The 22296-nt window shown below is 43.4% G+C and overlaps 2 protein-coding genes across 7 annotated transcripts in view; one reads left to right on the top strand and one right to left on the bottom strand.

Moving 5' to 3' along the window:
• Positions 1-22296, bottom strand: part of asxl1 (ASXL transcriptional regulator 1) — a 267754-nt gene that overhangs the window by 196113 nt on the left and 49345 nt on the right. The gene's annotated exons all lie outside the window — the stretch shown is intronic.
• LOC309696400 (paired box protein Pax-7-like) overlaps positions 1-22296 on the top strand; it is a 120776-nt gene that overhangs the window by 62470 nt on the left and 36010 nt on the right. For all 6 annotated transcript variants that reach the window (XR_014273460.1, XM_082517615.1, XM_082517614.1 and 3 more), the window contains one exon: positions 11081-11348. Coding sequence is in view for 5 of the 6 variants with exons in the window: in XM_082517615.1 (XP_082373741.1) it covers positions 11081-11348 (268 nt within the window). In the remaining variant the exon portion in view is untranslated. The remainder of the gene's footprint in view (positions 1-11080; positions 11349-22296) is intronic.

Genomic DNA, 22296 nt, shown 5'->3' with positions numbered 1-22296 from the left:
TTGTAGGATATATTTTTCTTTATTTGTCACTTAGAGTGTTACCCTCTCCTTCTCCCTCAGTAAAAACTAAACATATCCACTGAGTTCTGTCTGACTGACTGAGTGGGTAGAGAAGTGTTAAGCCTCTCTGGTTCTTGTGGTTTGGATAAAATGTGGGTGTTGATTGGCTACAGATAATATTAACTATAACCTGGAAATAACATCTGCTTTTCTGTTTAAATGCTTGTGTTTTTACAAGTTCTTGTATCATGACCAAAGAGTGCACTTGTCTCCAATGAGTCAGGGTAGTTGCAGTATTTTTCACAGCGGTTATTTGATATTGTGACTTACTCAAGGAGATTTACTGCTGAGTGTGTCTTTATTGTTGACATAATGGTAACAGAATTGTGGCACTTATCTGTCCCAAAATAAGATATTTCTTCCTGCACTGTTAGACTTTTCATCGCCACTTTACAGTAACATACTGGCGTCACTGTTGCCAGCGTCATACTGTGACGCCGTGTTACGGTAGCTTACCGTTCTGCAGGATGATACCGTTTTTTGCTGGTGTGGTATAATACTCTTGGACAAATTATGGTAACGCACCGTAGCCTTTTTTACGGTATCTTACTGGCGACAGTGACGCCAGTGAGATCCCGTTATGTCGTTATGTCGTAAATTACGTCAACAAAGTAACATCATACTGTGATTAAGAAATTGGTATACTACCGTTTATTCACGGTATGTCACTGTAAGCCCGCTGCAAGGTAATAAACTGCAATATATTAACCAGTAACTTACCGTTATCACACATCATCAGTACCAAAAATATTCATCTCTGCTAGAGGATACCGTGTCCCAACAGGCGGTCATTTACTGTTTAACAGGTCGTAATTTACCGTAATTTCAGTTAACAGTAACATACTGTAAGAGACTGGAGGGTTCCAAAAAAATTGGATGGATGGATGGATGGATGGATGGATGGATTGATTGATTGATAGATAGACACGCACACACAAAATATAATTCATGTGCTTTACACCACTTTATTTCAATTCTGATTCTTCCCTGCTGAAATACACATTTCCAAAATCAAAAACTGAAAAGAACTGAAAACATATTTTCATTGAGGAAGCACTTGTTTTTACTAAACCATGTAATCCATTATTTTCTCAGATGGTTGTACAAACAATAATGATATTATGTCATATCCATATCATGGCAGACAACATATGCTCAAGTGTTGGGATTTCTTAGTTATATTTTGTAGGGTCTTAAACCTACAATGTGAAGTGGCTTGGCATTCATTTTGTTGGCACCATACAAATAAACTGAATTGTAATGAATATAATATCAAGCCCCACACTTCTGCCTTTATATACACTTTGTCCAAAATACTGGCTCACACCACCAAATCAATGCACAAAACAGGGTCCACAATGACATGGATGAGCATGTGTGGTGTGAAGGAACTTGACTGACCTGCACTGAACCCTGATCTTGCTTTGTGGACTGAGTTCATTGATTTGTAGGGTGAGACAATACATGTGACAATTAAAGTGTAAGTAGCTGAAATAATTTTTAACAAACGGGTAAAAGAAGGAAAAAAAAATCAAAACTGTTGCACTCAAAAAACCTATTGGACAGAGACAGCGTCTTGCAAGATGGCAAGAGAGCTTGTCTTCATTGTTGCTCGTCTTGTGTAAATGTCCAGAAAGCATGGGCCATGGATCATCTTTGGAGACATGGGTAACAACACATTGGTCATTTAAATTATACAAGAAATGCACTAAAAATGGCAAAAACAGTTACCTAATTTGAAGTTCTCCACTCAAATTCAGTAAGCCGCTGGAGGAAAGTTGTGACTGATGTGACATGCTTCACAGTGGTCCCAGTCCTTCTGCTTGTCCCAACCTTGGAGGTACATTTTGTTCCCTCTTCAGGGTTTATCCTTACAAAAAACCTTGCACACGCTGACTCCTGGTATTCCAGGTTCAATACCAAAGAAGACTGACATTGCATCAGCAAAGATGTTCTCTTTGTCCAGCTCAACAATTACACGCCCCTCTGCACTCACCATCCAGCAGGTGGCGGTCATTGAACTTTGTCCTTAAATATATAGGGGCAACATGTTGTCATTATGCAACATAAAATAATTTCAATACTTCACTTCTTCACACTGTCTAGATAGTCATAAAGCAAATAGCTATGTACAGTTATTTATTAATGGCCTTATGTACATAAGTCCATTTTAACATATTGTAATTGGACATAATTGGGAATTATTCTGCACATTAAACACACCTAACAAACAGTCAGCCCAATTAAATTACTGGAGATGAATCAACTGTATGGTTATTTTGGAGTTTATAGTTTGTGCTGCTGTTAAACTTTACAGTATTGACTTCAGTATTTCTGCTGTTGGTGTAGCTAGACTACTATGTTGATCAGTAATATGTAATGTGAAATTTGATATTGTTACTTTGCTGGATTCACTGAGACACATGTCCAACAACCTTGGTTTATAAAAGAAATTACAGAAATTTGAGCTAACAAAACAGAGACTGGATACCTGCGTCCACGAAAAGCTCCTGTGCCAAACAGAAATTTTAATATGGTCTAATCAACTCTATTTCATAAATGACTTCTTACCAAGCATAATCAGCCTTGGGGTGCTTGGTAGGCTTTTAACATGCAAACTGAACAATATAAATTTGCGTGCACTGAAGCCACAAAATTTAGAAATACACATAGTTGCAAAAAGTTCCTAAATGACATATACAATGCAAAAAATAAGAGTATTGTCAATAGGGACCAATTCCCAGTTTTTACATGATCAAAATTATTCACAAAAGGCTTCAATAAACAGAAAATGTGTGCCGACAAGAGAACAGTGCACAAAAATGAAAAGATATTTGAGCTCGACACTTTAATGGGTTTAAGCCATGTTTCCGAAGTAAGAGCCGACGGATGGTCTGGATATACCAAATATAACGTCTCAGAACACTCCAGCTCACATGTTAGTCTGCTCCAACCATTCCCACAAAGGTCAGAGTTTTGTAGTAGTTAATACATCATTTTTCTTAACATAATTGGTGATATAGGTTACAAGCAAGTCTGGCGCTGAACAGAAATTGTCGCGCTATGCTCCTTTATTTATTGTGCATAAATAGTGAATTGTCCTGACACAATATTGCATTTCGCTTCTGTTATTACCATGGTACATTGACAAAAACATATACTTTTATTCACAGGATAAAACAGTTGTTTTGTATCACTAATTGTCCAGTACGATTACAGCATACAATATTATTGTCACTGCTACATTTCTGTAATGCTACCAGAAATGATTTCCACTACTAATTAATTACCGTTGAGCTCAAAGGTTATATTAATAAATGGTTAATGAATGTGTATTTATGAAGAAGATTTGTGAGACTGGTAAACTTACCTTTGTTCGTACGATGGTCTTTCGTTCTACACAGTGCATTTCAAGGTCCTGTACCCATCTGTAGCTAAACTATTCCTGGGCTTGTTGCAGTGACCTGAAGTTACTAAAAACTTCATGAGTGTATGCACTCACTCCAAGAACCGTATAATTATAAATCTGAGCATGGTGAAAGTTGGGCAGCACGCTAACGTCTTTTGTCCACTCTGTGTGCTCGTAACGGTCTGACCCTTTCACTCCTTTGATTTTTTCCTCGTATCTTTTCTTTGTCTTTTCGTCAAGTCTGTACGGACCGGCATTGTTCTACTTTTGTTTTGTACATTCCTTTTTTGTGCGGCAAAGAAAAAACAAGAAGGTATTGGAACCGAGGAAAGAACGTTTTGCGGTGCTGCAAATGCTTGCATTTGATGCGGTACTTGGATTGTTTTGCCACGAGTTCCCGGCATGCAATGCACGAAAATCACGTGATTGATAAACAAGGGGGAGGGTGCATCCGGCCTCTTCGGCTGTAATTGGTCCAGCCCAGAGTCGATCATGACCAATTGGCCAATCCGACACCTTTCATTATATATACCCTTCCTAAAAAAAAAGAAAATCCATCGGCCCATAAAAACAAAAAATCGCCAGTGGCCCACCGGGCAGATGCCCGGTATGCCCGATGGCCAGTCCAGCTATGCCTCTGACTACTTCTAAGTTGCACATGTTAACGGTCTCATCATCACTCTGTGCTGCAGCGAACTGGATCTGTGGCACAGAATAGTTGATGGTCATGTTGTTCTCCTGCCTTGCAGCTTTGTTTGAGTCTGAATTGCGGCTTAAACGTGCAAAACTAAGAAAAGCAGATCAATATTTTCTTCTTGTTGTTATTTAATGGTGGTTGGCAACCAGCGAAAGGCGCATTAACCACCTCGAGCAATATTTTCTATCCCCATTGTTGTTTAGAAAGTGAATACCTGACGTGTGCGTCATACGTCACGTTGTACGTCAGGTGAAGGTGTGGTGTCGGCTATCGCACCTGTCGCATTAAAAAGCTTTAAAAACGTAACAATAAACGTAACAATCGCTTTAAAAACACAACCCAACGCGCTAAACGGTGATAATGTGTTACATTATCACGTATATCCAGGACATCTCTTCTGAACCAAGACGAAGTGGTGCTACAAAGGAATTATTTCTTTAGGAGAGTGCATTTAATAGCAGTCTGGCCTGCAACAAAATGCACTGCTAAAAATACAGTTTCTGCTTGTCCCAGGATTTATTAATTTTGAGAGTGAAGTTGTAGGACTGATGCTGGTTAGTGGTGTAGGTTTCATGGATGTGACACCTTAACTTGTGTAAAATGACGACCAGAGCATATTATTAGGTTAGTTCACTGTAGTTAGGCAGAGGTGTCTTAAAAAGTACCACCTTATACAAAACAAATGAAGGTCCAGTATAAGAAAGAATAAGAAGAGAAAAAAAGGAACACCCTGCTAAATGAAGTCATTTTTAAACATTACTCTAAATGTAGCCATTAGTTTTTGTTGCTGGCCATACAAAAAATAAGTATACTTCAATTATATTTCCCAAGTATACCTTAACTAGTACGTATACTAATAATGCTTCTTGGGACTATATTGGCCCCCGTTTTAGTACATAACAGTATTCTTGAAATTAACTTTTAGATGTACTTTCTGTTCACCATAATTGTACTAGCATAATGTCATAATGTCTACAAAAGTATAATTAAAATATACTCGACTCTATCACAATACTAACCTTACAGTATTAATAATGTTTCACATTGTTTGAATAAACAAATACATTTATTAATATATGAGGTTCCATTCAGCTCAAGGAATTTAATTTTAGTGTGGCTGCAACTTACTCCTTAAGTTAAAAAATTATGCTGTATATTGTAGTTTATATGTTATACTACTTTCACAGTGAATCACATTTTATAGTAATACACTCTGAATGAGGATTTAAGTAATTACTCTTAGATCTACAGTAGAAAACAACAGAAATCCGGATGGTGTAATAGTATAATCTCAGTAACATCACCAATTGTTACATTTGCTGTATTTTACAGCTGTTTCCATGAGTACGGTGAGTTACCATAAAAATAATGTAATCTCATGGAATTTTCCCACAATTACATGCAAATTACAGTACTAAACTGCTAACATCCTTTAGAGTTTTTTACTGTTGATTTTGCAGTACTAAGCTATGGAAATTACTGCAAAGGCTAACAGTGTGAAATTTAATTTGATTTGTTTTTTAACTGATGGGGGAGTTGGGATTTTGAAGATGCTTGGCCTAACAAAAAATATTGATTAGTAAAATGGCATAATTACCTCTGATTGCATCAGATATTTGAATGCATACTGATACTCTTGAAATGCTTTGCAAATACTTCCTGACTAAGATTCAAAGGAAGACTGTGTTAGATATGATCAACACAAGCAACACTAGCCTTAATCGCAATTGCTATATCTGCTCACAACAAACATTCAACCTGACAGTAAGTGGTGCGTTATAGTAAAGCATGAATGAGTGTACATGTAGCATAAAATAGTTTTTATTTGGCTAGAACAATTACCATGACATAAAACTGGTGTGATGTTCACAAAGTCAAATTTCTCAGTGTTCTTCAGTGGAGAAACAATATAATGAATAATCTTATTCCAATATAGTATCTGTACCGACATTTCTTTTCTTTTCTTCTTTTTTGCCTGTCCCGTCTGGCAGTAGCAATCAGAATTATTGTCTAAAGCCCAATAAAAATCCCCAACAGATTTGATTTTCCCAAGTAGATCATTAAGGCTTTGCCATACTGGTCCACTTAATTGATCTTTATCATTAATTGACTGATTTATTGATTTATTTAAAAACATATTTTTTTTCAAACTTTTAAGTTATTACAATTGGAACAGACAGGACCAGGGGGTAGGCAAGAAAAAGACGTAGATGGAAGTTCAAGAAAAGGAGAGAGAAAGAAAAACAGAGGGGAAGAGAGACAGAGAGAAAAGACACTAAAAATCATAATCTGCTGGAAAAAAGAAAACAAGAAAAATAAGAAAACACAGTAGGGAAACCACAGCAACAACCTATAAATAACAGTGAATAATAAATATTGAATGCTGAGAGGCACACAAGACGAACAATGCTCGATATGCTTAGAGGCAGCAGCCAAGGAAAATAGTGTGTGTCTGTGAACATCCGTGCACACGGGTGAAGCACACATGGAGGAGATCCAGAAACCAGACATCTGGAGGCACGAGAGCCCAAGGATGAAAACTGGAGGGGCAGCCGCACCACCACCCTAGAGAAGAGCTGAGGTGGGTCACCCAGCAGGTACGGTGCAGAAGCCACAGGGGGCTGCGGTGACAGACTCCACCGTGTTTCAGTGGAGCCTGAAACATGGTGGAGCCTGCAGAGCCCCCGGGGCCAGAGACCCAAGATCCGAGGGTCCCCCACCCCCAGAAGGGGCCCGACTGAGCCACGGGCACCAGGCACCGCCAAGAAGCCGCCGGGAGTGAGCCAGTACACACTCCACCACCCAGACCTGGACACCGAGAACCACTAACGCACCCGACAAGTGGGGACATCAGCCAGGTGGGGGGTGACACACCTGAGGGGGCCTGAGATGTTCCCAGAGAAGTGGAGTTTAAGACCCGACCTGACACAAAGACATAAACAGGCAAACACAGACACAAACATGCCTTCCCACCCTCATACATACATATACAAATAGTCAACAGTCAATAGTCGTCCAATATGGAGAAAAACAGAAATGAACACTGTATACGCACTCACACTCCCCAAACATATTTTATACCCCCCAGGTCCAGGTGGAGACAAGCAGACTAGGGGTGGGTTTTGATTATCGATTTTCTTATTAAAAATCAATTCTAGCTTGAATAGCGTAATATTGATTCATTAAAATCCTGAATCAATTTTCAAATATAAATTTATTTTGCCCGAAACGCCAGAATCTCAGGTTAAAACTTCACAAAATTTCGACAACCACCAAACAGTTGAAACAGTAAATGAGAGCAGGTAAACAGATTCCACAAAAATATGTAAACACAAAGCACAGACCAGACGCATCAGAATCAGTGAGATGTTGGCTTTCTCACCTGATGGCACGTACATGGACATCGGGGCTGAAAGCAGACAGCTTGCAGATTCTGATGTGTCGGGTCCGTGATTTGTGTTTACATCTTTTTTTGGAATCTGTTTACCTGCTCTCATTTACTGTTTCAACTGTTTAGATTCTGATGCTGCAGGTTTCATCACTCTCCAGTCAAATTTGACCAGCACCAAAGAAGTCCAAACTACTCTTCACACTTCGCTTCACATTTCGCTTCACATAAACCTCGTCATGAATTCCCTCTTACTTTTGCTGTTTTGCTTCCACCACGATAAAAAGACACTTCATGCACAGCTCTCTCTCTCTTGCTCTCTCTCAGTGTACTTCAAGAACAGTTTCCCATCTAAAAATCTCTGTTTTCTGCATTATTCCTTGCTTATTACCCACCAGTCTACTGTTATGTACAGTGCTGTCAGCCACTGACTTCCGACAAGAAACTCTCTTTTCTACTGTTCAATACTGAAGAAATTTAAACTTTTTATAATTATGCAAAATTGCAAAACACTTAGCTGTGTCTCTAATTAAACCACTGTAACTTGGGTCTGCTTCACTTCAGCAGCATCAGGTAATGTTTATATGATGATTCACGGTTTTCTTCAGTTTTTGTTCTACTGCAGAACGTTTTTGTTCTACTGCAATATTTTTAAGGTGGTTATCTGCCATAAAAAGCTAGGCCAGGAAAATCTCCCTCATGTTTTTCTGTGTTTTATGTTCAGTTACTTTGACACAAAGGCATCTGCTGTGATGCTTACACCTTTGATAAAGTCTCACAAGTGTCAGCTTTGTTTTTATTGATATAAAAATATGGATATGTACTGAAAAATGATCAGGATTATAATATTTATGACTGTCTGGGGCAAAATTTCCCCAATTCAAATTGTATCGAATCGAATCGTGGATTGAATCGAATCGTGGATCAAATTGAATCGAATCAACTCTAGAAATCAGTGATGATACCCAGCCCTAAAGCAGACTGCCCCCGGTCGGGCAGCAGCAGGGAAGCCCAGCATTCCAGACCCCGATCAGACTGCCAACTCCTCCTCCTGGCCCCCCACCCCAGATGGCGAACAGAGAACAGGGGCCTGTTCTTCGTACGTCGCTTACTACATCCAAGATCAAATGACACATCCAAGACCAAACCATCGCGCTAACCGTGAGCTCGCTAATCCGGTTCCCCGAACACACCTGCTGTTGACGATTAGTACAGCTGGACGCAGGAATGTGACATCACTGGGTGTCGTAAAAGGGGCTACGCATCGATAGTAGAAACATTGATCGGCAACCCGCTGATTGGTCGGCGAAAATGTCGAAGGGGCGTGCTCGGTATTTTCCGGCAGCAGAGCAAGAACTCATGAGTGAGGGATTTCAGGAGTTTCAGAGTTTAATTAAAACGCAAGAGAACACTGCAAAGGCTGCAAAAGCAAGGAGAGAGGGCTGGCAGAAAGTTGCTGACAAATCAAACTCGTAGGTAATTTAATAATAATAATAATAATGGATTGGATTTATATAGCGCTTTCCAAGGCACCCAAAGCGCTTTACGATACCACTATTCATTCACTCCCACATTCACACACTGGTGGAGGCAGCTACGGTTGTAGCCAGGCTGCCATATCGCGCCATCGGCCCCTCTGGCCAACACCAGTAGGCGGTAGGGTAGATCTATCATATGACACTATATTGTCCAATATCATATGGCATTATATTATATTATAATATGTTATATTATATCCCCTTTCACATTAGAGCCACAACAGGACCCACAAGAACATGGGAACAAGTAAAAGTGGAATACAGGAGTATTCTACAGAATGGTAATATTTATCTCTTAGATTGCTTTGCGTCTCTTGGCAAGGTAATACTGGCCTGTAATACTCTGTTAGTTTGTTCATAACAGCAACCAAGAAAAGGGCAGAGGAAAAAAAGACAGGTGGTGGTCCTGCACCCCCTTGTCAACAAGTTGGTTAAGTAAATAATACCCTCACGGGAATATCGATATCTCTCTATGAGCACACTGTGGCGCTGAGCTAAAGGATCCTGTCTATCCCGCAATATACGCTGAATTCTGAGGACTCTCCTTATCAATCTTGCACCTTCCGCAATGGGTTGGTCACGTATACGGACAGGACATGGCTGCGACAGGCTTCCCAAATCCACCTTCGCTTTTATAGCCGTGGTCTCTCATCTTGATTACACGAAGTAATTTACAATTACTACTCTGAAATATGAATTACATCTGTAATAATCACATACATGTAATAGAATGTTAATAGTTCATTTCCCTTTTTTAGGAAATGACCTGTATGTATCTGTGTGACATCAATAAAAGGATCAAGTGCTGCATTATCTTTAGTTACATTGATAATATTTATTTATGGTGAAACAGTGGAAAAATATCGCTGTTGCTTTCGTATAAATGAAGCGGACATACCTGCGTGGCCGCGATCTAATCCTGTTTACATAAAGTAAACCTGCTCCCGAGCAGGTTTACGCTTACGGCTCTGTTGCTATGACAGCAAGTCCCGGATGAGCTTCGGGGAACCGAACGATCAAAGATCACGCGAAATCATCAACAATCTAATCCAGCTAACTTACTTAGCGAGGTACGAAGAACAGGCCCCAGGAGTGTGAAAACCCCATATCTCACTCCGGCCGCTCGTATGTGGTGTTGCAGCTTTCTGTTCTAAAGTGCATTTAAAACATGGAAGGGGCATGATAATCTCTGCCAGAAAGCAGCTGGTATCAGCACAGCCCCTCCAGAGAACAATGTCTAAATGTATTTACTATGTATTAACTCAGGGCCTTCTTGTGGTGAGGTGACAGTGCTAACCACTGTATATCTGTGTAATCCTATTCAGATACTTTCTATCTATGCTCTGAAACATGTCTGCAACTTATGAGAAATATGGGAAGGTCAAACTGGATATGAGTGCTCCAGGGTCTTCCTCCCTGTGCAGATATTGAGAGAAACTATGATCATTTGCAAAAAGCAAAGATGTGATGCTTTTTAATATTGTTCACTACATCAGGGACAAGAATTTGCTTTTATTGTGGATGGACATCATGCTATGAAAATGGAAAAATGCCCTTGACCTTGAGGATATTTTGGATGTAGATCTATTATGTGATCATTGATTATAAGTTTAATTAAATTCTGACAAATGGTCTAAGAGGAATAGCTGTTCTTGTGAACTGTGGATGGATGAGATGAAAGAGGCCTCGCCATGGTGTGAGCTTACAGGTCCTTTGGCTGCATAAGCTAATAATAAAACCACACTGAACATGCAACTTTATAAACTGTATTTTGTGCCTTTTTCTGTGACCTGCAGAGAGAAAGAACTTTGACAAATCATGTGACAGCATATCTTGTGAGAACCAATAACCTTTTGGTGGTAACAAATTAAAGCTTAGGTATTCATCAGGATGATTGAGAATTATTCTTATGCATAAGCTAGTGGTCCTCAAGATATTTTGCTCTGTTGCCTGTGGTAAATTCTGATGCATCTTCTCTTTATTTGCAGGTTATGAGCATCCTGAGTAACTCCAGTGGTGTGTCCTCACAAACACAGCACGATTTCCCAATCTCACCTCTCCACAGCACTCTGGACTCTACTTCATCCAACAGTATTTCAGCCAGCTGCAGCCAGCGTTCAGCTGAGGCCTCCATTAAGACGGTGGACAGCCTTCCCTCTTCCCAGTCTTACTGTCCCCCCACATACAGCACCACCAGCTACAGCATGGACCCATCTGTGGCTGCTGCCGGCTATCAGTACAGTCAGTACGGCCAGAGTGAGTCCTACTACTTCAGATTAACTAACAAGAATAACTTTTAAATACTTTTCCTGGGTAGAGTTCCTTATGCTTTTCCCTTTGAGCTTAGTGGTCCTATTTTCACAAATTATGCTGGCAAACTACAATTACTAGTTGTCCTTCACTGCCACTGTATGCCATGGAAAAACAAAATAACTTTTGAGCAAACATTTAATAAACTAATTCATTCTGACATTCACTGAACAAAACCTTTACAAAGGGATCAGTATGCATGGAAAAGTTGTCATAACAGCATTAATGCAGAAAATAATAAGCAGCTCCTTTATACTTGTGTTGATAAAAGCTTACTTATTACTGAGTAATTTTCTCAGTCATATAGGTACCTGCCGATATTAATAATGCCGGAATACAGCTTGCTGGCACTTTTTAGACCCATTCTTTCTAATTTTCACACATGCTTCCTTTGTTCAAGAAAGTTCCTGTCACATACCAAGTATTTTTAATGGGTATCAATAAAACTCAATAACAGATATCTATAATAATAATAAAAACTTTCTAAAACATCGGTGCTTACAGATCTGGATTTTAAGCAAACACATCATGAATTTGAAAATGAAACAGCCTTAGCTGTTTTGTAGGCATTCTACAAGTTAAAAACTAAAAACATTTAAAATTATATATATCTTCACTTTATTCACTGTTTAAGGAATGTGTATTTATAAAATCATGATAGGGAGGTAACCAGTTAGGTATACGATTTATATCAGGATTGTTAATTCAGAGGCAGGCTGTTTTTCAGGTAAAGAAGCCACTTGATGAAAGACGAATTTATCAGTTGTTCTAACAAACAGGCCTCTAATACAGGGGATTACACAGCATCCACTCTACGTTAGGAGAGCCAAAGCTAGAATGACTCTTGTGATCAGAGGGACCAACAAAGTGTTTTGTTAGTCAGCCACTCAGACAGAAGTCTCTGTGCCAACGTTCTCTTCAGGTTCATTAGCCAATGTTTCAAATTAGAGAGTTCTTCTGTAAATAACCCATCAGCTGCAGTAACCCCTAACTTGTTAGGAATAAATATGGAACACATAAGAACACATAAGAAGTTCCATTCTATTTTGTCATGACATAGGCCTAGGTGCATGTATTTGTTGTCCCTAGAGAGAGTTTTCAGTGAAAACTGTAGAAAATTTTGTAAATCATTAATGGCTGTAATAGATGCAACTGATCCACTTATTATTTGTGTTGGTTTTCTAGAGTGGGTCCTATGAATTGAAGTAATGATATGTCCTGTGTTAAGTCCTGTTGGAATTTACCTTTTATACTCCTCAGGGACACCCCAAAGAACAACTGACATAACATTTATATATACATTAGAGCAGCGGTCCCCAACACCTGGGCTATGGACCCGGTACCATTTATTTACAAACAGCATTTGCTCCAGGGAGATACAACACAATCTGTTACATTTAGCTCTTAAGGAATAACACCAATTTTGGAGATTTCAAGGGTGGTGTAGGCCTTGTACAGTCATTTGATGGAATAAAATGATCACAAAACTCAGGAATTTTAGTCGACGTGCCAGAATTTGTATGTGTATTATCTTTGTCTTTATACCAAGCTTCTTATTAAATGCACGCACACACCGATTCCACTTTATTTTCTTTTTCCATTTTTCCCAGTGCTTCTTGCTCACTGGTAAAATACATACTCTGCAGCAACACAGTGCCATCTAGTGGCTGATGCAAACATAGGTCACATGTTACATCTCCCTTCTTTAAAAAAAAGAAGAAGAACAAAACAATAAAGCAACTCAGGCTTTTAAAATTTGTCAGGCAACTGAAATTACGGGAATAAACATCCTGAGCAACATCCATTAATAACATAGCATTCGGCTCAATACTGGCTACATCATTACCATAATAAACAGATGCATTTAGTGACATCATTGGAACAACAAACATGTGAACAGCTGTTTTTTTGTTTTTTTTTAGGGCAGCAATCTGCCTGCACCCTTTACAATATTACAGGTCCAAGACCTGTCTTGGTTTAGTAACACGCCCATATTGAGTCATGTATCCGGGTGTTGTAATGTCTTTATCAGGGGGCTCCACAGGCGGGGGCTGAGAAACCACAGCGCTGTCATTGCTGTTGACTGTCGATTGAATGAACTCCTCACCTCCTACGCTGTTTCTGCCTTCGAGGAGGTGATAAACTTGTCCTGTATCTGTGGTTATGTTGTAGCTTCTGGACGTGTCTGCACAACTCGTGACCACAGCTGGTTCCAGGAACCATCTTGTTGATGGAACCGGACCGGTGTGCCAGGATATAGTTGAGGCAGAGGTTGGGCTGCTCTGTTGAAATAAGTCTGCTGGCGCTGTTGGCAGACTTCTCTCCTCTCACGCACGGTTTGCTGGCAAACTACTTGTAGTTCCAACTGTTTTGGTGTTGCAGGGAGGATGGAGCGGAGTCTCTGGCTCATGAGTAGCCGTGCAGGCGACTTTAAGTTGTCCACGGGGGTGTTCTGGTATTCTAATAGGCTCAAGTAGGGATCCTTATGTTCAGCTTTGGCCTTGTCCAGTAGTTTTTTTGCTGTCTGGACAGTCTTTTCGGCTAGGCCGTTGCTCTGTGGGTAATGGGGGCTAGTAGTGGTGTGGGTGAAACTCCATGACTTTGCGAACTGTTGGAACTTACTTGAAGCATAGCACGGGCTGTTGTCACTAATCACTGACTTTGGAATACCATACCCTGGCCATGGCTGACTTTAGTTTGTGGATCACTGCTTCTGCAGTGCAGCTGTGCAGTCTTTCCAACTCGAAGAATCTACTATAGTAATCTACAATGATGATGTAGTCTTCCGAGTTCCAAGTAAACAGATCGGTTGCTATAACCTGCCACGGTCTTTCTGGTATTGCATGTGACAGCAGGGGTTCCTTGGGGTTAGCAGTTTGTCTCTCTGCTTTCCCATGCCTGGCCAAAACAGAAGGTCTCTAGCTCTGTTTTTACTCTTTTCTATGCCCATATGGCTGGATGAATCCGATCTATCATGTCCTTTCTGAGCCTTTTTGGGATGATCATTTTCTCTCCTTTAAACATGATCCCATCTATCAGTGAGATCTCATCCCTGTGGTTCCAAAACTCCTGGATGTCAGGCGGACATTGAGACCTTTTATCCGGCCATCCACTCAATGTGGTCCTTCTCAGAGTGTTGAGCTGAGGGTCCTGGCCTGTTTCGTTTCTTATCTCTGAGAGTCTCTGATCACTGACAGGCATGTTGCTGTGGACTGTGTAGCTCTGCTCATCCATTCCGTCACATAGTGATTTATCGTGGAACTATGGATTTCTGGGAGAGCGTGTCGGCTACCGGGATCTTTCCCTGGCTTGTGGATGATGCTGATGTTGTACTTTTGCAGCTGTAGTATCATCCTCTGTAGCCATGGTGGTGTTGATGCTAGTGTTTTTTTTGAGTATGGACTCTAGTGGCTTGTGGTCCGATTCAATGGACACATGTCGACCGTACATGTACTCGTGGAACCGCTTGCGGCCAAAGAGAACAGCATACAGCTCCTTTTCTATTTGGGCATTGTGAAATACACTATACACAGGTACACACACACACAGGTCTTTATCACCAGGTTCCACATTTATTTACAATTTTCCCAGGTTATGACTGAACACAGTCTGACAGCTGTCGGTCCCAGCTGAGTTCCCTTTGTCTCCGCTCCTCTCCGTCTCACTATAAAAAGGGAAGGAAACCATTATCAGTCCAAATCGCCATCAGCTGTTCTCACCGGCATCTCCAGCACCACCCCGTTGAGCCCACTGCACCACTCCTCCCCTGCAGCCGCACCCGGGACCACACCTCCGCCACAGGCATAGTTCTGCTCGGTGCTGTTAAGAGACTTGGATGCGTAGGCGACTGGCTTGCCGTCCTACAAGCATCACAGCACCGAGGATGCGTCGACCTGGAGTCATAGCGCTTTCTTGGGGTTGAAGAAGGAGAGAACTCTCTAGTGATCAGCTCCTTCATTTGTTGAAAGGATCTGTCATGGTTCTTGTCCCATACAAACTCACTGTCCTGCTTTAACAGCTGGCGGAGCGGTGCGTTTAACTCTGACAGGTGTGGGGCAAATCTTGCTAAATAATTAACCATCTCCAGCACTGTTTCCAGTTATGCCCTGTTCTGTGGGGGCGCCATGTCTTGGTCTGCTTTTACTTTTTTTAGATCTGGTTATAGTCCTTCATGTGGCAATGGGTGACCGAAATAACTGACCTCTTTGACGCAGATGATGCACTTGTCCGTGTTTCAGTTTTACACCACTCTCTCTCACGCGCTGCAGCATGGCCCTCAGGTTGTCGTCATGCTCCTGTTTGGTTCCTCCAAAGACCAACACGTTGTCCACTATGGCTGCCACGCCCCTCAGGCCCTGGTAGGTCTCATCCACGCATTGCTGGAACTCATCCTGGGCTGAGATTATGCCGAATGGCAGCCTGAGGAAGCGGTACCTGCCAAACACAGTATTAAATGTGGTTAACTGAGATGATTTGTGGCTTAGCTTAATGGCCCAGTAGCCTGATCTGGCGTCCAAAACACTAAAATACTTGGCCCCAGCAAGTTTTGTGGTGACATATTCCAAGGTGGGTAGAGGGTAATGGGGTCTTTGTATAGCCTTGTTGAGGGGTCTGGGGTCCAGACATACTCTGAGTCTGCCTGTCTTGGGTTTTTCCACGACAACAAGTGCATTCACCCAGTCCGTAGGACCTGTGACCTTGCATATTATTTGATTCATTTCCATGCTGTCGAGCTTGTCTTTGAGTCGGGCTCGCAGAGCGATGGGAATCCAACGAGGTGGGTTGACTGTGGGTGCGACGTCTGGGTTTACATGGAAACTGCATTCACCAGGAAATTCTCCTATCCCTTTAAATATGTCAGCATACTTGTCTAGTATTGCCTGCGAACTGTTAGCTGTCTTGTCTCTTTCCTCCGTCACTGCCATCACGATCCTGACCAGGTTTAGGTCACGGCAAGCTTTCATTGCTAATACAGGTGGGGCGCTTGTGTTAACAACATGGAATTCGAACGTGCGGGTTTTGTCTTTGCATTTTAGCTGACATTTCCCTACCACGCTGAGTGTCCCCCGTAATCTTTGAGCTTGTGTGAGACAGGCTTCAGTGTCACATGTGGGAAGAGTGTCTGGAACATGTTGGCTGGAATTGTGTTCGCTTGTGCCCCAGTGTCAACTTTAAACCTCACTGCCTGTGGGGGGAAACCAAGTTGCATGTCTGCATATGCTTGCTCATCATTTCTTCCTTCATTTTCTATGGTGATGCTATCAATGTAGAAACAGTCTTGCTCCTCATCTGTGTCCTCATTTGTCACTTATATGTTCGCTCTCACAGTGTGTACTGATTTGGGGTGGGTATTTGTCTGCAAAGGGAGTTTTGACCTGCATGTTCTTGCGAAATGGTTCATTTTCTTGCATTTTGCACATTGTTTTCCTTTTGCTGGGAAGATGTCTTTATTACTGTGTTGTCCGGCACAATAACTGCACGTTTTTAGTGTGTCATTAGCGTGTTCTTTTGATTTTCTTGTCTGTGCGGTTTCCTGCCAATGGCGTGCACAGTTTCCTGGCCCCTGGAGTGGCCCATAGATTTTAGCTGTTGCTTTGCTAGCTTGTGTGATAATGCTATATCTATAGCTTTCTCTAGCGTGAGCTCTGCGCCTTGGCTGAGTAGCTTTTCTCAGACGTGTGGCGAGTTAGTGGCAAATACGATGCAATCCCTGACCATTTCATCTGTATTTGGGTACCCACAGTCTTTAGCAAGCAGTTTCAGTTCTGTAATAAACTATTCAAATGCCTCATTTTCACCCTGCATCTTTTCATGGAACTTATATCTGGTGTAGATTAGGTTAGCTTTCGGTGTGATGTAATCACAGGCGACCGTGGCTCAGGGGGGTTGGGAAGCATATCTGTAACCAGAAGGTCGCCAGTTTGATCCCCGGGCTCTCTGTCCTGGTCGTTGTGTCCTTGGGCAAGACACTTTACCCTACCACCAACTGGTGTTGGCCAGAGGGGCCGATGGCGTGATATATTATTATTATTATTATTAATCAGTGTACTTATCGTAGTACGTTTGAAGCTTTTGGGAGTTGTCTGCGGTAAGGGTCCATGTGTTGTAGACATCCCCTTTCTCTTTTTTTTTTGGGTTCTTCAGTCGTCAGAATGGTTGTCTGAAGACCAACAAGGATACCCAATGGATTTACTTTGCCAAATGGATCATCACGGCCTTGCCGTATTTGTCCATTTGATCAACCTTTGTTGTTATTATTTATTTTATTTTATTTTCAGTTGTTACAGACGGGACAGACATGACTGAGGGTGTCACGGGTTACTTAGAGGATCCACTCGCAGGACTCCTGGGTAGCGTTCAAACAGAGATTGTTTATTACAGATTTTCACCAAGTGTATGTACAGACAGTGCGAGGTTAGTGCTATTTACAAGATGTGAGGGGCAGGGGTCCAGGGCTCCAGAGAAAACGGGGAAATCACACACGCGGTCAGAACAGCCTCTCTCTACTCCGCTAGCGACCTGTCACTCCTTCCACACTCCACACGGGGAAACACGGGGACGGGTCCGGGGAATCTAGGAACAAGACTGACAAGAGCCTTCACAACAATCCAGCGTTGAACAGCTGATCTCCTCCTTCTAATATACCAGCTGGTCTGATGAGGCCCAGGTGTGCACGATCCGGGAAGGCGTGGACTGAGGGCGTGAACCCGCCATGAGTTCCGCCCCGGCAAAACAGGGGAGAGGGAGAGAGAGAGGAAAAAGAGGAGAGAAGGGGGGCTAGGAGTGGAGAGATGCTGATCAGCGCCTTGCCGATCCCGCAGGTCGTGACAGAGGGATAGGGAAGGGAGAAAAAAAGATGAAAGAAAAGAAAAACAGAAGGGAAGAGGGACAGTGAGAAAGGGCACTTAAAAAGAGAAAGAAGAGAAAAAAAATCTTCTGGATCACCTGTTGAGAGAAAAAGAAGAGAAAACAAGCACACAAAAAAAGAGAGCAACATACTAAACACAACACCATCACGTTAATCTAGCTAAGTTTGTTTGCACATTTGCACGTGCACTTTGTTGTCTGCTGTCTGATAACAAAAAAAAAGTCTTCCTTAGATAGTTAGATAGTTTTTTCTTTGTTAATTTATGTTGTAATTTATGTTAGGTCAGTCTGTCTTGTCTCTGCTAGCCAGCTAACTAGGCCTCTTAGTTAGCTAGTTTAGTGTTTTCTGTTAATTTATGTTGTAAATTTATGTTGCATGTACCACCTTGGTTCCTGGAGGAACGTTGTTTCGCCTCACTGTGTACTGTTAAACTGTATATGGTTGAAGTGACAATAAAGCCAACTTAACTTGACTTGACTTGACTAAGTGTAAACAGCAGTAAATACTAAATATTGAATGTTGTTGTGTAGCAAGCAGGACCGACAGCGCACAATGTGCTTGGAAATAGCAGCCACTAAAGGTGTAGTTTATGTCTATGAACAGTGAACACCCGTGTGCACACCTGTGTGGATCACTGCGCTTGTATTCAAAAGGTTTCCCCATATAATGGTCTGCTAGAGGATGTAGAGAGCCATAGCCCTGTCTCCCAGGGCATGAAGCAGGCATGGAGGAGATCCAGGCTGCAGACATCCAGAGGCCCCATAGTGCGAGAACCCAAGGAGGACCACCGGAGGGGCATCAGTGTCACCCTCCTGGGAAGAGCTGAGTAGAGCCCCAGATGAGGGGTCACCCAGTAGCCACGGAGCAGAAGCCAGAGGGGGCTGCAGTGGCGTGCCCGCCGGCTCTGCCGGCAGCCAACTGTGCCAGAGTGAACCGAGCCGCAGGCTTAGAGGCCGGAGGCCCGAGGGCCCCCTTTGCCCTGGAGGAGGCCTGACCGGGCAACAGGCACCAGGCCCCGCCAAGTAGTCACCGGGAGTGAGCTGGTACATAGCTGAGCGCCCAGCCCCGGACACCAAGAACCACCAACGCACCGACCCCTGAGGGCATCAGTTACCGGCAGGGAGTGTGGTGAGGGGAGATAGGCCTTTGGAGGGCCTGGGAGTTCCCAGAGAGGTGGAGTGTAAGACCCGACCTGACATATAAACACAGACAAACAGGCACACACAGACACAAACATGCATTACCACCCTCATGCACACATATACAAATACTCAGCACTCACCCAACGTAGTGATACACATACATGGACACTGTACACACAATCACACTCCTCAAACAAACTCTATACCCCAGGTCCAGGTACCCTCGCCCCTGGAGGGGGAAACGGCACCTAGACCCAGGAGATGTTACCCTTTTCCCCGGGGTGGAGGCAAGCAGACGGCCCCAGGCTCCGCAGCAGCAGATCCCAATCGGACGACCAACACCTCCTCCCTGCCCCCCTGCCCCGATGGCCACCAGAGAACAGGGGTGTGTGAAGACCCCAAACCTCCCTCCTCTCGCTCATGTGTAGTGTTGCTGCGTGCTGTTCTAAGGTGCATTTAAAACGTGGGAGAGCATGGTGTTGCTGCCAGAGAGCAGCAGGTGTTAGCACGGCCCCTCCCGAGAACCCTCAATGTCTACATGAATTTAAAATTGAGAGGTGGGCACCAGTGCCCGAGGTGGGGTTGAATACACAGACCGTCCACTGGACGCCGTTAATGTGCCCACCCTCAAGGCCCTATATGTATGTGTTATGAGAGTGTGAGTAATGTGGATGTCTAAGTTGTGGAATAAAATTGAGGCACAGGTGGCCAGAAGGGGACAGAGGGAGGGATGCCTCCCCTGTTCCCTGGTGACACACCCGCACCCCAAGGCCCTACTTGTGTGGGTGTGTTGGAGCGGGAAGTGGGAGGCAGCCGGGGATGGGGAGGAAAAGAAGGGATGAGCAAGATGACCCTCCCTGGGGCCAGCTCCCCCGCTGACCCCAGTAGGAACCCCCATCCTTCGGCACCCACCAAGGCAAGGGAGCCCAGGCCCATCCAGATCGGGGGCCTACGGCAGCAGGACCCCCCAGCCCCACAGGACCCGGGGCAGCCCACCCGACCCCACCGCAGAGGAAACTGTACCCACCCTAACATTCAATCATCTCCCAGACTGCACAAGACAGTAGACACCCAGGTTAAGTTTATTCTCCACCTCTCCTATGACTCTCCCCCACCTGCAGAGTGGACTCCTGCAAGGATGGAACAAACTCCCTGTCAGTTGAAGAGCCCCCTAGTTGGGCCGATGCGCCAGAGGCCCCCTGCACCAAGGCTGAGCCTCCGTGCACCCACCCGCCACAACCTCGGCGACACACCAACAAGGACCTAAGCCCCCAAGGCCCAGCCAGAGCCCTAGCACAGAGGCAAAGCACCCCCGAACCCCAAGCCCCCACGCATGGGCATCCACTCAGGGGCAGCCAGGCTACCAGGCCAGTAACCTACGTCCGCCAGCACAGACCCTCCCCCAGCCCTGCTGCACGCAGCCACAAGGAGAACACCCTCTAAGAGCAACTAACCAGGTTATGACCACAACCCCTGGGTTAAGCCCTCCAGGGATAACGTCCCTAGGGATTCTCCAGACGCCCTAAGCCTGTCCCTACCTCCACATCAACCACAATGGCGAAGGCGGGATCAAACCACGACCCCCCACCCCTGCTAGGTGATGGAGCCAATCAAAGGAGCCCAGAGGGATTGATCTAATGTGGTGGCAGAGGTTGTCTCAAGACTAATGTGATCTATTAGATGGTTTCTATATTGGCTAAAATTAAGATTATTTTTATTTTTCCAGGTCATAAAGACCGTTTTCTTGGCTATGCATAGGGCAGTAAAAACCATGTGGACTGTATTTCGTTTCTGTAGTGACATCATCCAATTTGCCCAACAATCACACTAAAGGGGAGCATGGAATTTTACATTTCAGACACTTTGATAAGTCTTCACATATCCCGCACCAAAACCTCTGCACTGGTGGACAGAACCAAAGAGCGTGGATGTAATTGTCTGGTGTATTGCTTTGACAGTGTGAGCAGTTGTTGGAAGATGTAAAGCCCATCTGGAACATCTGATGACCTATATAGTGCACTCTATGTAGTATTTTGTATTGTATTAATTGCCACCCGTCGTTTCTCACCGACCCATAGAAGAAGGTAGCTGCATTTGTCTGCCTCCTCCTTCCCTGAAAGAGGACCAGTGGACATTAACTCGGCGTGCTGCTTGAAGCGCCGCCATGCCTCGGGCAGGTTGCTAGAGTCCCAATCCATGCACGGTGTGGGAACGCCATAAGCCTCCATGTCTGCGCTGTCCGACGGTGAGGGATTGCTTAGAAAACCGCTACTCTGACACCATGTATTATCTTTGTCTTTATACCAAGCTTCTTATTAAATGCACGCACACACCAATCTCTGCTCCGATCCCACTTCATTTTCTTTTTCCATTTTTCCCGGTGCTTCTTGCTCGCCGGTAAAATACATACTCTGCAGTAACACAGTGCCATCTAGTGGCTGATGCAAACATAGGTCACATGTTACAGTATGGACAGTATCACAAAGCATCTTACAGCTGTAATCAGCATCAGGAAAATAAGGGTCTGATACAAAGGTTTCTGAGGTAATTTGTTTGGTTGTGAAATTGGTATGCTGTTCTCATACGTTATGTTTGACATAAGACTAGGTAAAGGTTTAAAACTTTACTGGAAGGAATGCCTTAATTATTAATGCCAGCTTTTCCTGTGTTTGTGATGTCGTGGGAATGTCTGTCGTGTAAAAAATTATGAGAAAAGTCACATCCAGTGCCACCAGAACTGAAAAACACGAGGAACATTTCAGGTCACATCTGACTTGTTGTTTAATCAGGTGCTGTCTGTGTTCCATTGATGAGCCCTTGTTAGAGGATTGTGTTTTTTCATCTCTCTCTCTCTCTTTGTTCCAACATAGGTTAAAGCGGTAGA

The sequence above is a fragment of the Aulonocara stuartgranti genome (assembly GCF_965226115.1).
Source record: "Aulonocara stuartgranti genome assembly, chromosome: 20".
Lineage (NCBI taxonomy): Eukaryota > Metazoa > Chordata > Actinopteri > Cichliformes > Cichlidae > Aulonocara > Aulonocara stuartgranti.
The sequence above is the reverse complement of the archived record's forward strand: the minus strand, read 5'-3'. Positions and strand labels throughout refer to the sequence as shown.